Source organism: Ovis aries, chromosome 9 (assembly GCF_016772045.2).
Source record: "Ovis aries strain OAR_USU_Benz2616 breed Rambouillet chromosome 9, ARS-UI_Ramb_v3.0, whole genome shotgun sequence".
NCBI lineage: Eukaryota > Metazoa > Chordata > Mammalia > Artiodactyla > Bovidae > Ovis > Ovis aries.
The window spans coordinates 77368891-77386108 of NC_056062.1; the positions used below are offsets into that span (position 1 = coordinate 77368891).

The 17218-nt window shown below is 42.9% G+C and overlaps 2 protein-coding genes across 20 annotated transcripts in view; one reads left to right on the forward strand and one right to left on the reverse strand.

The window, feature by feature from the left end:
- The first annotated feature begins 639 nt into the window (after positions 1-639).
- LOC105609918 (cytochrome c oxidase subunit 6C) lies at positions 640-10215 on the forward strand. The gene is made up of 4 exons (XM_042254445.2): positions 640-679; positions 1605-1736; positions 2689-2816; positions 10086-10215. Exons 2-3 carry the CDS (start codon positions 1626-1628, stop codon positions 2800-2802), a joined length of 225 nt encoding a protein of 74 aa, XP_042110379.1. The 5' UTR covers positions 640-679; positions 1605-1625; the 3' UTR covers positions 2803-2816; positions 10086-10215.
- Positions 10216-10908: 693 nt separating this feature from the next.
- The window catches only part of VPS13B (vacuolar protein sorting 13 homolog B), a 784482-nt gene continuing 778172 nt past the window's right edge, over positions 10909-17218 (reverse strand). For all 19 annotated transcript variants that reach the window (XM_060393910.1, XM_042254441.2, XM_060393907.1 and 16 more), the window contains exons 60-62: positions 16455-16557; positions 15718-15967; positions 10909-12374 (exon numbers count right to left, since the gene is read on the reverse strand). In XM_060393910.1, coding sequence (XP_060249893.1) covers positions 12126-12374; positions 15718-15967; positions 16455-16557 — 602 coding nt within the window. In that variant the 3' untranslated portion in view covers positions 10909-12125. The remainder of the gene's footprint in view (positions 12375-15717; positions 15968-16454; positions 16558-17218) is intronic.

A 17218-nucleotide genomic window follows, 5' to 3' on the forward strand; every position in this document is an offset into this window, starting at 1 on the left:
ACTGCTTTCCATAAACTTCCAGATGTCTTCCTTTAAAAACACCCGTCTCTTACTAAAAGTCCACACAAGTACTTCCATCAAAATTTGTTCAACTCTGCTAAGCAGGTAATTGCTTCTGCAACAGCTAGGTCAGCTGTCTACTACAGCATCCATTGGTTGGGATTCATGATATTACTCTGTTTATGTCTGTCTCACTTGCTGGGCTGTGAGCTTCTGGAACTTGGCTGTCTGGTTCACTGTTTACCCAAACAAGTGGCTATATGCATAAGGATAGTCATAATGAAAATGTTGGTTTGTGCACATGGTCGGAGCAATCCATGTCCAGGAAGATTTTTGCTCCATTTGTAGGGTGTATATTTATTTAAATTCACACATTTAAAATCTTTGAATTCCTTAATCAGTTCATATCAACTCTGTGTATGAGGAAGATCAGTATCTCCAATTTACTAAGGAAACTGACGCAGAAGGTCATAGTCTAAATAAATCCAAGGTTACCGGGGGAAGAGACTGAACACCCTGGTTAACGTCAGCTGTGACCGGCGGGAGGCGCGCCGGAGGCCTTTTGGACTCTTTCGGCCACTGTAGCCGGGTCCTCTCTCCCCTCCCTCTATTTATGCGCCTGCGCGCTGCGGGAACGCCGTCCATTTCTCCATCAGCCTGAGAGGACGTCGTGGTTGAGGTGAGTCGTGCACCTACTGCCTCCCTTGTTTGGATTCCCTCATCTGCAGCCTCCCGCAGCGGGTCTGCCTGTCTAGCCGTTACTCTGCATCTCTGGGGTCGGGAAACCTCGGACCTCTGACCCGTGTCGACCCCAGCTTCCCGGCGTTGCGGTCTCTTCGGGGAGGGTCTCCCGGGGAGCCGGGTTTGCTGAGGGGCGTGAGAGGGGCCTCGAGGAACCGCCAGGCTTCTGAGGCAGCCGGCCCGGCCCCGGGGACCGCTGCGTATCTCACCGCGTCGAGCGTGACCTTGGCGGCGTCCTTTGACCTGTCCGGTCCCGGTGTTTTCACCTGCAGGAAGGGAGTGGTTTCCTCCTCGGGGCTCCGTGGCGCTCGGTGGCTGTGGCTTTGTGGTGGCGATCGGGGTCGGGGTCGGGGTTGGGAGGCTGCAGGGCGGGGGCGGGCCTCCCGCAGCCCCCTCCGCGCGCGCACGGCCTTCTCGCCCCGCGCGGGCGGCGCTCGCCGGGGGCCCGGGGGACCTGCTGGGGTCCCGCCCGGGTGTTAGTGCTGACTGCGCGACCTTGAAATGCTTCCCTGACCTTCGTGCGTCACGGTTTTTGTCAGTAAAACGGGAAAACACCTGCTCACAGGATTAAATGAGTTGGTGGTAGAGTCGTTCGCACTTGTGCTATCAGCCTAGAACCACTGCTAATCTTTCCTGTAATTCGGAGAGGTCCGTGTCTGTCTTGTACCCCGATTACTGTTGGGCCGCAATCGGCTTGCTGATTTAGGATGGTCGTTCAGTGTGTGAAAGGGAAAAAGATGAAGTCACTAAGCCCCTAAAGAGCTTACGTTTTGGTAGAGGAGTTGGTCCACTGTCCTGCTCGTGTCTCTAGGTACTAAAATGTATTATGCAGAAGAGTTCTAAGAGCTCTCTCTTCATTCTAGCCGTCGAGAAGAAAAACTGCCATGTCCACTGCTTTGGCAAAACCTCAGATGCGTGGCCTCCTGGCCAAACGTCTGCGATTTCATATTGTTGGAGCATTCATGGTCTCCCTGGGGTTTGCAACTTTCTATAAGGTATGTATGTTTTATTTTTACTTTGTGCTCGCGGTCCAAAAATGTTTTCAATTTGAAAATGTATTTCATTTTCATACATAGTTCTTAGAGTCTTTTAAAGAAATTCCTTTTGTAGGGTGCTCCCTTGCTCTTACCTTTCTCCACCCACCTCAGTGTGATGGGGGCAGTATCTCATTCTCCAGATGGCTTGTCTTCCATCTTTAAATGAAGCTTAACTTGGTAGGGCTGCCATAACAAAATACCACAAAGTGGGTGGCTTCCACAATAGAAAAAAATTTTTGAGGCTAAAAATCCAAGATCAAGATGGCTGTGGGGGACTTACCTGACCATCCAGTGGTTAAGACTCCAAGCTTCCAGTGCAGGGGGCATGGGTTCTATCCCTGGTTGGGGAACTAAGATCCCACCTGCCACCAGTGCCCCCCCCCCCCCAAAAAAACAAAAAAACTTTGGGGTTGATTTCTGCTGTTGCCTCTCTGCTTGACTTTGTAGAACATGTCTGTCTTCTCCCTCTCATCACATGGTCCTGTATGTGTTAGTATGTTTCTGAGTTTTTTCCTCCTATAAGGATGCTAGCCAAATTAAGATCCATCCTAAAAAGTTCATTTTAACTTACTACTTCTTTATTGTTTAGTTGCTAAGTCATGTCCAACTTATGTGGCCCCGTGGACTGTAGCCGGCCAGGCTCCTCTGTCCATGGGATTTCACAGATAGGAATACTAGAATACTGGAGTGCATTGCTCTTTCCCTCTCCAGGGGCTCTTCCGGGCCCAGGGATTGAACCCCGGTGAATTGTTGACCACCGAGCCACTAGGGAAGCCCTAATTACTTATTTAAGGGCCTTAATAAAATAATGGGCTTCAAGGTGAACGCAAACTTGGTGATTTATGTTGTCTTTAGATATTGTTTCTAATAATCTAAAAAATAAACCCTGAATGTGATTGTTACCTTTTAGTTTGCCGTGGCTGAAAAAAGAAAGAAGGCATATGCAGACTTCTACAGAAATTATGATTCCATGAAAGATTTTGAGGAGATGAGGAAGGCTGGTATCTTTCAGAGTGCAAAGTGATTTGGAATATAAAGGTAATATGGTTATTTTAAGTTACTGTTTAAAATCTTTCAGTTGTGTGTATACATAAAATATACAATCTTAATTATGTACAGTTCAGTATTGTCAAGTACCTTTACATTGTTGCACAACCCATCTTGCAAATGGGTATCCATCTGTACCCATGAAACATTTCCCCCTTCCCCAGGCAGTCAGCATGCTTCTGTCTGGGTACCTCGTGTAATATCCTCAAGGTTTACTCATTACAGCTGTGTGAGAATTTTCTTCCTTGTTAAGGCTAAGTAATCCATTTTATCTGTATACCACATTTTGTTTAATCATTCATCTGTTAATGATTGCTTATAATCATTAAATCCTTATAATCTGTTAAAGATTCTTTATACAGCTTTTGGCTCTTGTGAATAATGCTGCTGTTCTGTGTGCATATCTCTTTGATACCCTGCTTTTAATTCTATTTTGAGTGTATATTCAGAAGTGGAGTTGCTAAATCATATGATGTTCTGGTTTTAAATTTTTAAGGAACCACCATACTCTTAAATAGTGGCTGCACTATTTTACACTTCACCAACTTTTGTGTGCAAGGATCTTTCCACGTCCTTGCCGACACTTATTTTCTGGTTTTTTGATAGTAGCCATCCTAATGAGTGTTAGGTATTGTTTTCTTTTGGTCTTCGTTTGTATTTCCCTAATGGTTAATGATGTTGAGCCTCTTTTCCCATGCTTGTTAGCTGTTTGTATATCTTCTTTGGAGAAATGTCTATGCAAGTCTTTTGCCCATTTTTAATTGGATAGTTTTTTGTTGAGTTGTAGGAGTTATTTAAAAGCCCCTATCAGCTATGATTTAGATATTTTCTCCCATTCTGTAATTGCCTTTTCAATCTATTGATTGTGTCTTTTGGTGAACAGACATTTGAAATTCTGATGTTTTCTGATTTTTTTTTTTGCCTGTACTTTTGGTGTCATATTTAAGAAATCATTGACAAATTCACTGTGATAAAGTATTACTTTTTTCCTGAAGTTTTACAGTTTAATTAGCTCTTTAGGTCTTTGATCTATTTTGAGTTAATTTTTGGATATGATATTAAGGAAATGGTTTGCTTCATTCTTTTGCATGTGAATATCCAGTTTTCCGAACACCATCTGTTGAAAAAATTTTCCTTTTCCTATTAGTCTTAGTACCGTTGGTGTTCTTCTCTATGTGGATGGGTTTATTTCGGTACTCTAGTCTATTGCATTAGTTTATATTTCCATCTTTATGCTGATACTACACTCTTGATTACAATATCTTTATAGTAGGTTTTGAAATCAGGAAGTGTTAGTCCTCCAGAGTTGTCTTTTTCAAGATTGTTTTGGCTGTTCATGATCTTATTGATAATCCACATGAAATTTAGGATGGATTTTCCTATTTCTCAAACGCTGTTGGGGTTTTGATAGGAATTGCGTTATATAGATCACTTTGGGTAGTGCGAACATCTTGACAGCTACAAGTATTCTAGGTCATGAACACAAGATGTGTTTCTATTTATTTGTTTCTTTAATTTCAGCAATGTTTTACACTTTTCAGTAGATTAAGTCTTGCCTCCTTGTTGAAGTTTATTCCTAAGAATTGTAGTTTAATGCTAATATAATTGAGATTGTTTTAATTTGCTTTTCTGATTATTCATTGTTAGTGTATAGAAACACTACTGATTTTGTGTGATTACATATCCTGTAGCTTTGCTGAGTTATTCTAACAGTTCTGTGTGTGTGAGAGAGAGATCAATCAACCCTTGAGGGTTTTCTGCATATAAGATCAGATCATCTGCAGATAGCTTTACTTCTTCCTTTCCAATCTGGATGTCATTTCTTTTCTTCCCTAATTGCCCTGGCTAGGATTTCCAGTACTGGGTTGAAGAGAAGCGGCAAAAATGTGCATCCTTGTCCCCGCCAACACCGATCTTAGAGGAGAAACTTTTTAAGTCTTTTACCATTGAGTATATTAGCTGTGGGTTTCTCATATATCACCTTTATTATGTTGAGGTAGTTTTTCTTCCTATTCTTTATTTGAATTTTTTTTTTAAATCATGGAAAGGTATTAAATTTTTCAAATGCTTTCTTGAATCAGTTGAAATGATCATGTGACTTTTTGTCCTTCTGCGGTGTATTTTTCATATGTTGAATCATCCTTGTTCATGGTGTATAATCCTTTTAATGAACTGTTGAATTGTTGGCTAGTATTTTATGAGGATTTAGCATCTGTATTTGGGCTATTGCTCTGTAATTTGTCTTTAATATATTTGATGGTCTTATAGAATGTGTTTTGTTTTTTTTTTACTTTTATTTTTGGCTGTGCTAGGTCTTTGTTGCTAAGTGGGCTTTTCTCTAGTTGCTGTGAGCGGGGGCTTTTCTTTGCAGGGGCTCCTCTTGTTGGCAGAGCACAGGCTCTTGGGCCACAGGCTTCAGTAGCTGTGGCTCATGGGCTCAGTCATGGCAGCTCCCAGGCTCTGGAGCACCGGCTCAGTGGTTGCGGCGCACGGGCTTAGTTGCTTTGCAGCATGTGGGATCTTCCTGGATTAGGGATGAAACCTGTGTCTCTTCATTCACAGGTGGCTTCTTTACCACTGAGCCACCAGGGAAGCCCCAAAGGTTTTGTATTTTTAAATAAGGTGGTGAGTCAGATGTGGCCACGAGACATGTGAGAGACACAGGAAAGCATGGAAGGGCAGTCTCTCCCGCATACACGTTTAAGATGTCTTTAATGTTATAGAAAGTTAAAAAACACATGGAGTGAATTTGAAAGTGTTCCCCTCTCCAGTTTTTTGGAAGAGCTTGAGGAGGATTGGGGTTAACTTTTTTAAATGTTTGGTAGAATTTACCTGTGAAGCCATCTTATCCTAGGCTTTTGTTTGTTGAGTGTTTTTTGATTGTGGATTTAATCTTCTTACTTAGTTAAAGTCTTTTTCTTGGTGTGTTTTTTATAATTTTTATTTTCTGTGGCTTTGGTTTAGCTTGCTTTTCTTTTTCTACCTTTTAAGGGGTAAACTTAGGTTGTTGATTTGATCTTTTTAAACTTCTCTTCTTAAACCTACTTTGACGCATTGGTGGTTGGAGAGTATGTTGTTTAATCTCAACTTATTTGTGGATTTTTCTATTTTCCTTCAGTTCAGTTGCTCAGTTGTGTCTGACTCTTTGCGACCCCATGGACTTCAGCGCACTAGGCCTCCCTGTCCATCACCAACTGCCCAAATTTACTCAAACTCATGTCCATCGAGTCGGTGATGCCATCCAACTATCTCATCCTCTGCTGTCCCCTTCTCTTGCCTTCAATCTTTCCCAGCATCAGGGTCTTTTCCAGTGAGTCAGTTCTTCGCATAGGTGGTGTTTCAGCTTCAGCATCAGTCCTTCCAGTGAATATTTAGGACTGATTTCCTTTAGGATGGGCTGGTTGGATCTCCTTGCAGTCGAAGGACTCTAAAGAGTCTTCTCCTACACCACAGTTCAAAAGCATCAATTCTTCAGCAGTCAGCTTTCTTCCTAGTCCAACTTTCACATCCATACATGACCACTGGAAAAACCATAACCTTGACTAGATGGACCTTTGTTGGCAAAGTAATGTCTCTGCTTTTCAATATGCTGTCTAGGTTGGTCATAGCTTTTCTTCCAAGGAGTAAGCGTCTTTTAATTTCATGGCTGCGATCACCATCTGCAGTGATTTTGGAGCCCCCCAAAATAAAGTCTGTCACTTTTTCTACTGTTTCCTCATCTATTTGCCATGAAGTGATGGGACCAGATGCCATGATCTTAGTTTTGTGAATGTTGAGCTTTAAGCCAGCTTTTTCACCCTCCTCTTTCACTTTAATCAAGAGGCTCTTTAGTTTTTCTTCACTTTCTGCCATAAGGGTGGTGTCATTTGCAAATCTGAGGTTATTGATGCTTCTCTTGGCAATCTTTGATTTCCAGCTTGAGCTTCATCCAACCCAGCATTTCTCATGATGTACTCTGCATATAAGTTAAATAAGCAGGGTGACAATATACAGCCTTGACGTACTCCTTTCCCAGTTTGGAAACGGTCTGTTGTTCCATGTCTAATTACAACTGTTGCTTCCTGACGTGTATGCAGATTTCTCAAGAGGCAGGTTAGGTGGTCTGGTATTCCCATCTTTTTCAGAATTCTCCAGTTTGTTGTGATCCACACAGTCTTGGCCTTGGCATAGTCAATAAAGCAGAAATAAATGTTTTTCTGGAACTCTCTTGCTTTTTCGATGACTCAGTAGATGTTGGCAATTTGATCTCTGGTTCCTCTGCCTTTTCTAAAACCAGCTTGAGCATCTGGAAGTTCACAGTTCATGTACCCTTGAAGCCTGGCTTGGAGAATTTTGAGCATTACTTTACTAGTGTGTGAGTTGAGTGCATTTGTGCGGTAGTTAGAGCATTCTTTTGCATTGCCTTTCTTTGGGATTGGAATGAAAACTGACCTTTTCCAGTCCTGTGGCCACTGCTGAGTTTTCCAAATTTGCTGGCATATTGGGTGCAGCACTTTCACAGCATCATGTTTTAGAATTTGAAATAGCTCAGGTGGAATTCCATCACCTCCACTAGCTTTGTTCATAGTGATGCTTCCTAAGGCCCACTTGACTTCGCATTCCAGGATATCTGGCTCTAGGTGAGTGATCACAGCATCGTGGTTACCTGGGTTGTTAAGATCTTTTTTGCATAGTTCTTCTGTATATTCTTGCCATCTCTTAATATCCTCCTCTTCTAGTTTAGGTGCATACCATTTCTGTCCTTTATTGAGCCCATCTTTGCATGAAATGTTCCCTTGGTATATCTATTTCTTCTGTTAGGATTTCTAGTTTCATCCATTGTGACCAGCAAAGATACTTTATGTGATTTCAGTCTTAAAATCTGTTGTTCTATGACCTAACATGGAAATTAATCCATATGCAGTTAAGAAAAAGTATATATTCTGATGTTGGGTAGAACGAGATTTGATTGGTCTGTAGTGTTCAAGTCCTCTTATTTTCTTAATGATCTGTCTGGTCATTTCAGTTATAGCCATTATTGAAAGTATTGGGTTTGCCAAAGAGTTTGTTTAGGTTTTCTATAAGATTTTACATTCTAAGTCACCTGCTGTTACATAGAGCTGTCTGTTTCTTCCTTCAATTCTGTTAGTGTTTGCTTCATGTATTTCCCGGCTCTCATGCTTGGTGTGTATATAATCTGCCTTCTTGGTGAACTGACCCTGCCATTATAAAATGTCCTTTGTGTCTGTAGCATTTTTTGACTTAGTCTGTTTTGTCTGCTAACAGTATAGCCACTCTTGCTTTTTAGATTGCTGTCTGTATGGAGTCTCTTTTCATCCTTAACTTCAAAAGTATGTGTATCTTTGGATCTAAAGTGAATCTTTTGTAGATAGCTTGTAGTTGGACCTTGTTTTGTATCCATTCCTCAGATCCATGACTGCTGGTTTGGGACATTTAAACCAACCTATTGTTATAATCTATTTTGAATTGCTGATAACACACATACAAAAATTTAATCACATAAAAAATTCTGTTTTACAACCCTGTTCCCCTACTTTGTTATTAATGTCACAAATGGCATTTTTAGACATTGTGCCCATTAACACAGATGTCTTTCTTTTAGTGCTTTTGCCTTTTAAATACTACAAAATTAAAAGTGGGGGTATGAAACATGATTAACACTGGCTTTATATTTATTCATATATTTACCTTTGCCAGGGAACTTTATATTTCAGTATGGCTTTGAGTGATTGTCTAGTGTAATTTTGTTTCAAATTGAACAGTTCTCCTTGCAGATCTAGTAGTAATGAACTCCTTATCCTTTAGCTTTTGTTTATCTGGGAGTGTCTTAATTTCTTCCTGATTTTCGAAGGACATTTTCCTGAGAAGTCCACTGATAATCTTACAGAAGCTCTGTTATAGACGGTGAATCTTCTCATTGCTTCCAGGATTTATTGTCTTTGGTTTTGACAGTTGGATTATAATGTGTCTTGATGTTAGGAGACTTTGGGTTCATCTTACTTCCAAGTAACATATTTGTATATACATTTCTTTCCTCAGATTTGGGAAGTTTTTGGCCATTATTTCTTCAAATAAACTCTCTGTCCCTTCATGCACCTCCACAATACAAATGTTGGTCTTTTTGATGGTGTCTTGTAAGTCCCTTAAACGCAGTCACCACTGTCACCAGTGTTCCGAGATAAAGATAGAAATAGTCCCTTGGGAGGCCCTCAGACAACCCAGAACATTGTGTGCAAGGTCTGCTCTTTTCCTTCTTCCCTGAAGTATTTGAAACCTTTTATGGTTTGTTATTTGGATGTCCACAGGTGACTTGGTGGCTTTCTAGAGATTCTGGTTTAGATAGTCAAGGTCCACTGCCTCATGGACAGTGTGAATTAAGGTTCTGTGTCTAAAATTTAAGGATAATTTTGAATATAAATAACTTTTGCCTAGTGTTAGATTCAATTCTGTTACATTCCATTTCTGTAGTTGCTTTCACAGACCTATACATGTATTAAGTAGCCATGGTTTAATATATGTAATACATAATAGTAGAAAAACAAGTTTATTCCCAGTGGTTGGAAAACTGATAGGAATTGTAATTTCCATCATGGACTGTTATGTCTGTTAGAATTGATAATCACAAAGTAACAGGAATTACTAAAATAGAAAACTAACAATGTTTTATGTAAAGGGTGATCTGTGTTAAAAGTGAATAAGAAAAAAGGCTGAAGGTAAAAAGATGAAGAAAATACTAGTTTTTGGGGTGTGGATTCTTAACACTGCTGTTTTCTTGTACCTTTGAAATTTTCAAAACTTTTAAATCAGATGTTAACAGACTGATTTTTTAAATACTTTTTTTTTAACCTTTTACTTATAAGAAGTTGATTGCTTAAAAAACAATAAAGAGGAGCAGATTTGGAGACAAGAATACAAAAGTTTAGAACAAATGGACTGCTGCTTTTTAAGAACAGTATGGGTCTGAGACGGGAACAGATGGGGTGGACTTGGAGAAAAAAAGGTAGAATTTGGTACGTGAAAGCAGGAAACCTCAGAAAAAGATGTGAACGCCCCACATGGAAAAGAGGTTGGACAGGGAAGTTTGGGAGCATGGGGAGAATGGACCTGGAGCCCAGGCAGCCTGCACGGGCCGCTCCTGGACTAAGGGGGAGGGGGCGAAACGTGGCCTGAGTCGGTGGTGGGAGCGCTCGGGGGGCCCAGCGTGGTGAGCTATTAAGAGAGTGACTGTCGTTAACTTGGTCACTCTGTTTTTCTCCACAGAATCTCTTTGGGTTGAGTTCCTTGGAAGTTTGTCACTTTGCTGTGCTCCTGAACTATGAAACTGTGACTCTCTGGGGTGAGAAATAGTCTCTCAATAAATAAACAATTAACAAATACTGTGGACACTTAAGTCTTTGTTCAGTTATTCTTACCGACATGTAGAGTTTGGGGTACGTGGATTAGAATTGGTCAGGGATTTTTAATTTTATGAGTCTTATGAAGGTAACTTTAAATATTGATTAAAATTTTTACTGTTCTAGGACATTTTTGACTCTTCTCACATTTTGTCCATTTCACTGAGATACTGCCTGGGCCATGGGTTTAAAGGGTCTGCATGAACCTACATGACTGTATATATATTGTGGGCTCTTAAAAGGAACAGACTGTCTTTCCAATAAAATCATTGTTATCGGATTGCCCTGCTGGATCCAGCCACTGGACAGATGGACATTTAAGGCTCTTTATTCAGTTATCACTTTATTGAAGGCCTAACGTATGCATGTACAATATGGAATACACACACAAAAAATTGTTATTAAATTGGAATTGAGGTTGAGTAATATTTGCTAATTGAGAGTGTGGTAACATTTTTCAGAGGAGGTCTTAGGACCTTTCTCTCCTTTAGTAATTGTTTTTGTTGTGATCAAAAGAGCTTTAAGAATTGTGTCATTTTAGTGAAAACTAACTGAATCCCCAGTAATTGAATCCCCAGTTCTTTCATTGGGTTAACAAATTTTCTTGTGCAGAATTTGAGTCCAATAATGTAAGCTGTAATAAACCCAGCTATCAGCGAAAACCTGCATTTTAAGAACCCACGTTTATATATGATCAGTAATTCAAGAATTTTATTTTAAACAATTTCATATAACAATTAGAAGTAGTATGCAAAATTATCATAAAAGATACAAGACTTAATACATATTTACAAGCTTAAAAATAGTTACTCTTGTGGTTGACAAAACTGTCACTTTCCTAAATGAGTATGATACAGCAAAGTAATGGTGGAGCCATTGTTTTCATATTCAGCCTAAATTGTCCATTAACAGTAAACAACTATGCAGTGATCTCTTTCTTGTGCCCAGTAACATGTGAGGCTTAAGTTAAAGCGCACATTTGAAATTGAAATTTCTTAGCATCTCACAATTGGAGGTTATCAGGTTGTAGGCTGAAGTTTGGATGTAATGAGTAAAAATGTGTTTTAGTTGGAGTATCAAATTTTTACTGAATGCTCAAGGTGTACGTGGTGACCCAGGATCTTGAGCCAAATCCAGTTTTTTAAAAACAAAGAAAACCATGGGAATATCTTTATGCTGGATCAAGCTAAGTCATCAAAACGGACTACTGTTAAGGTTAATGTTGGGGTCCTTGACTTGGCTAAGGCATCAGGGTGAGTCCGTCCATTAAAGTATCCTGTAGTGGGAGTTCCCCAGTAGTGCATTGCTTATGGAACTGAAGAAACTCACCTGAGCACCCTGGATCTGTTTTTAACAGTAGACAAAAAAAGATTTGCTTGCCTAGCAAAACAAATTAGACATTTTTCCAAAATGTACCTGGATAAGTCATCAGTAAAATTTCAGTAAAAGTTTAGAGTAGGAATGTACATGGCCACTTTCACTTAAAATGGCATCACGTTTAAATAACATTAACAAGTTAAACAGTAAGATCCTAAGCATTGAATTTCATTGAAAGCTAAACTTCTGCAGAGAAGGGTGTTAGGCAAAGATGATGTCTCATCCTAAAAAGAGGCAGCAGGAGATGGAAGTTTACATCTGTTTCCAGTGCCTGACTACAGAGTTGACGATCTTAATTAAAGTAGAAATTTTAGCAAAAAGAGCAAAAAGGAATGTATATTCAGTACATGATAAGACCCAAACAGGAAGGAATAAGTTTTTTAATCACTCAATTTTGAAGTATCTTAGTTGTAGGAAAAAGGAAGAATTTGAGTTGAACAGTGGTTTTGTGTCCACAATAGATGTTAAAAGCTCATTAGGTTTTTCAAAAATAAATTGCACAAGCAGCAATCAACACCTTGGAGGGGACTCAAGGGAACCCTTTCCTCAGGGCTTTATTTTTCACCATGGTAAATTTACTAATGAAAACTTGCGCAAAATGTGGATCAACCATGTAATGGTAGGTTTTCACAGTGGAGGGGAGCGGTTCCACAGCCACCACAGGGCATGAAGTCTGCACGGAGGAGCAGCCGGGGCCCAGGTGACAAGAGGTCTTTGTGATGTAGTCCACAAGTCTGTTATACTGTTGCTCTGACAGTCTCTCTCGAACTCCATCCACCTGCGACCCAAAAGAAGTTTTCAGTTGCCAAACCCTCTTAAGGACACTTCCATAACAAGATTATTCCTTCTCTTGCCTTGATACACTGGATGTTGGGCCTTTTAGGTTATCTAATAAAGCCACTGAATAAGCATTTGGTGTTGTGTAAAAGTCCCATGTTTGACGATTTGGGAATATTTTACTCTTAACTCTTAAAAACATCTGTCACTGCTCTCTGCCAGCCTAGTCCAGGAACAAAGGAGTATCTTTCCTCTGTTTCAATCTAATCGACATTAAACCCTGAGATAAAAGCTCTGCATGTCTCTGGAAACCTCTCCAGACAGAACCTCTTTACCTCTTTCAAACCAGTGGCTTTGGACAGAGTCTTTAGAAAACAAATACCTTTTGAACTGTAACATTTTCTGCTTTATAAATATTAGGATTTAAAGCCAGAGAAAATGAAAAAAAACTGGGCAGAGGAAGGGGAAGTTTTTATGGAGAAGAGGGAGGCTGCAAAGCGCATTCATGGTCTGTCAGGGTCTGGCGCGTCTTCTGTGGAGCTCAAATAGAAGAACTGATGCGCTTCCCAAACTCTTGAGAGAGATTTTCTCAGGAAGTACCCATCAGAGGCGAGTGGAGCTATAAATGCCCCCCATCCTGGAATTCTGTAGCTGTCTACTGTGTAAATCAAGTGGAGTGGGACGTTTCCAGTAAGCCACTGGTCTCTGGGAATCAGGTAGCCGCTGACCTCTCCATGGCCTATACCTACCAAACGTTTGGCAAGACTACTCTGGAAGACTTACTTATAAACATTTTAATGAGGACTTCTGAGTTCTTGAAATAGTAGTAAAGAAGGTATATGTTTCTGTGTAGGGCACAGAGACAGTGCAGCCAAGGATGTCTTACAGGTGGCAGAAAGCCAGTGGGGTGGTAAAGAGGGCTGCCTGCCAGAAAAATAAGGAGGGCGTCCATCAGAGTTCAGTCTCATATTTTTAAGTTTGGGAAAGAAAATAAAGGCCCCCAAAGATTCACTGACAGATGAAAGCTGTGCACCACCAGGCAAAAGCCAGAACTCTGATGATATCATTTGATGGGGTCAGGATTCAGCTGGAAAGCTTCGAGTACACAAGAGTCTTAATTGCTCCTCCTGAACAGCAGCACAGGAAAACCCATGTTGTGAAAGGAACATGGCCAAGGAATAAATTGACCTTCTGACTCATTGTGAGCCTCTCATAAGGGATTTCAATAATGTGCCAGGCATATTAAGCAATTATTACCCTAAAAATGGCTGCATTTAACTAAGAAAAGCAAATGCTGATTAAAAAAAAAATCCTGCCGTATTTGAATATACTGAATGATGTCATCTACAAATTAATTGCTTCCAAAATCCAAAGGAGCTATGTTTGCTAGCATCTAGAGCAAAGTCCCAGAAAAACCATTTCATGCAAAGATTTTAAAACACTATTCTTTAGTTTTCACTGGAAGACAGTGGGTAGGCTTCCCAGCCCGGCTTTAAGCCCGAGGCTTAGGTTGCGCGTGGCCACTGAGGAAAAGGCACTGTCAGGCAGCACTACTGAGTGACCCCCACTCCCATTTTGGAAAGACTGGATTAGAGCATTAGTAACGAAGCATCTACTGTCTCCAAAACATTTTGGGGGGCATTTTTGTTCTGCAGCCTGGGTCTCCATTGGAGTGAGTCGGGGAGGGGAGGGTTTGGACACAGGATTAACGGGGCAGTTACTTTTTGTTTGTTAATAAGGAGTTGGGGTTAGAGGTAAAGGGTGAGAAAGTGGAATTTAGAGGCTGAAGGGTTGCAAATCTGCTGGTCTGCCCAGTGCCTCCTGCTGCTGTGTAAGCTGCCCTGCAGTGTTCCTGCTCCCAGTCATCTCTTCCTGCCTCTGACCCCTTCATCCTGAGCACCCTTGGGAAACGAGTGGTGACTCCAACCGTCTCAGTAACTCCCAGGGAAGCTGAGGTGTGTTCCCCTCCAGCTACAATTCCCCACAGTACCCTCCTCAAGCAGAAAAGCCAAAGAGAAGACTCACAGCAAATGCTGATTCTCTAGTCTCAATAGTTTAAGATCTGAAATAGTTCCCAAGCAACTGAGGAATAACGATGGTCACAGATACTCCTCAGGGCTTTGGAAGTTTCTCGTTAAGGACCAGGGACTTGAAGATAATGATACTATCCCCTGCCAAGGCCTGTAGCCAGATTATTGCTGCTTTATTGTCAACTGGATCAGAAGATTTTGGCAGATCTAATAAAGTCAGGCTGGACATCTGACCTCTGTTTATTCCCAGAAAGTCATCAACTTGAGCCAGCAATGTAGTCTTAGTGCCAAGCCCCTGCTTAAAGCCTGACTGATTATGATCCAAGAAACTAGAGAAATCTCAGAGTTGTTGTGGTTGGCTGCCTTCCATCTTCTCAGATAATTTTACCCAAACAGTGGTGTGAGGGAGATGCAGGCTCCCATACCAGGAAGAACATAATGAAAGAAGGAATCAGGCAGGACCTGCCAGAGGCAAGGTTTGCTGGCTTTTCTGGGACCTACTTAGACCCTAAGTTAGGACAGGCAGGTTCCTCTTAACCTCTGATCCAACCCCAGTCTAGCTGTGTGGGAAAAGATGTCCGTTTCCGAGGTCAACTCTTGGGGCCCCAAGGATCAGGCCGTCAGCAGGGAGGCAGAGGCAGGGGGCGGGGGCAGGGCAGGGTTCCAGTGGGTGCATGTGCTCACCCTGGTCTGGACGGCAGGAAGCCCGCGATCATCTCTGACCCCCAACACCCAGAATGGACCCCCTCCCAGCTGTCGTGTGGCCAAGGAGCCTGCCGCCGGAGCCTGGGCAGTGTCCCCAGGAGGTACCGTGTACTGCTCAGGGGGTGGGAAATGTCCCACGGGGAAGGGGACACAGCTGCACGGAAGACAGAGCAGGGGGTGGGAGAGAGCTGGAGACAAAAAGTTTGAGCCCAAGCTCTCACGAGCTGGGGCTGAGGGAGGCGGTGCCTGTGCTTGTCCCACGCGTGACGCCCCTCGCTCCTGGGTGGCCCTTTCTCTGTCGGCCCTGCTGGAGGGACCGGCTGTAGCACTCCCAGGCCACGCGCAGACTCGGGCCTGCCCTGTGGACTTCAGACACGCTCACTCTGGAGCTCCCGCACCCCAGCCCCACATGACTGACCTTGGACTCTCGGGTGGCTGAGCCCCAGCGGCGAGTCCACTGGCCTCCTGCCTCCCCTGGCCCTGGCAGCCTTTCTGGTCTCTGGCGCCCACCGCAGAGGCTGCCGGCTCACAGACACCCGGTACCTGCGGTCACCCCGGGTCTCCACGCTGCTGGCAGCTAACCCTGGGCACCCTGCTGTCGAAAGGTACCTCTGTGTCACAGGCCACTCTGGGCTGCTTGAGCTGCACGACGAGCAGGCCGCTCTGCTCGTGGTCCTGTGCGCAGTCAATCTCCGTGACCGGGAAGGCCTGCTGCTGGGTGTCCTCGCTGACGCTCACCACGAAGAGCACGTCTGACGTCAGCAGCAGGCAGCCCTCGTGCTCCTGGCCTGAGCCCCTCACCAGAACGACCTCCAGGGCCATGTGCACTTCCGGTCTGCCCAGAGACTGGAGCATCTTCCTGTGTCAGAGGAGAAAGGTGAGGCCACAGCCAGCTTGGGAGAGATGCTCACCTCTCAGGGCTCACGGTTTGAAACAAAGCGAGGGCCCTCACCAATCTCATCATGTCATCTTGAAATGTGTAACTCACTTTAATTCTGATTCTGGTCATTCGAACCCAGCTCCTCCTGAAGACAAAGATACCCCTTGGTTTGGTGAGTCCTCTTCCCCCTCCCCCCCCGTTAGAAATGTCACCCCTAATGAGGACACAGATAACCTCAGGCCTATCATGGGCCCTGGCACCTCTGCCAATGGACATCCTGCCCTGAGTGGGACATGGGGACAGGTGTTCTGCTGCCAGCCCAGAGCTGTGGACCAGCAGCCTCCCCTGAAAACAGCTGCTCCTCGTGGGCTCCCCTGGAAGGGTGGCCCGTTAGCTTGAGAGGAAGCCAGGCCCTGTTAACATACGATGCATGTGTGCAGCTGAACCAGCCTCCAGATAATCTTACCAGACGTATTTGACGTGGCTGTTTGGAGCCTGGTCAGCGTGCAGATCACTTGGCTGATAGCGCTGTTTGGGAAGCTGAGAAAGTCCAGCTCCATGTAAAATACCTGTAGTAAGAGAAGTAAGGGGGTTTTACTAGTTGTTTTCTGGAAAACAGCTTCATGCTACAGTGATGTCATTTGCTCAGAGCCATCTATAAAACGCTACAGTTCCAAAATGATGTCACATCTCTGGAAGTAAGTGTATAGATAATCATTAAACATTGCAATGCTCTTAACCCGAGTGATCTTATATTAGCTGCAAGCTGAAATATGAAATATGTACAGTCCAAGTACAGGCGGGCAATTAGAGGAAGCATAATGCTCCTGGGAATAGTCAGGCCTGAGCAATAGCTTACATATCGTTTACAGCTGATATGACGCAAAAGTCAAGACTGTTAGTTGACTTCCTTGCTTAGTATCACAGTATGTCTGTATCTGCGGTGTGGCTGTCAAAAAAAAAGGCGCGTGGTTGGCCTAGATACACTATTTAAATGACAGTCCAGCTGTTAGACATGAATCCATATATATTTATGAGCGCTCGTGGGGCCTCTGGTTTATTATACGCTCTCCCTGGTGCCAGCACCGAACCAGGGCACCACGTAGTCCTCCAGAGACGCTCCGGAACCAGAGATGGTACAGCCTGTGTGCTTTCTGAAGGCTTGTAAATGTTTATAAACGAGGCATAGTCATTAGACCAAGAGTTAGTGGTTTGTAAAACCTTCAGAGC

Coding starts and splice junctions, on each gene's coding strand:
- LOC105609918 (XM_042254445.2), top strand. CDS start 1,626: ATGTCCACTGCTTTGGCAAAACCTCAGATGCGTGGCCTCCTGGCCAAA. Junction 1,737..2,688: donor GGTTTGCAACTTTCTATAAG/GTATGTATGTTT, acceptor GTTACCTTTTAG/TTTGCCGTGGCTGAAAAAAG.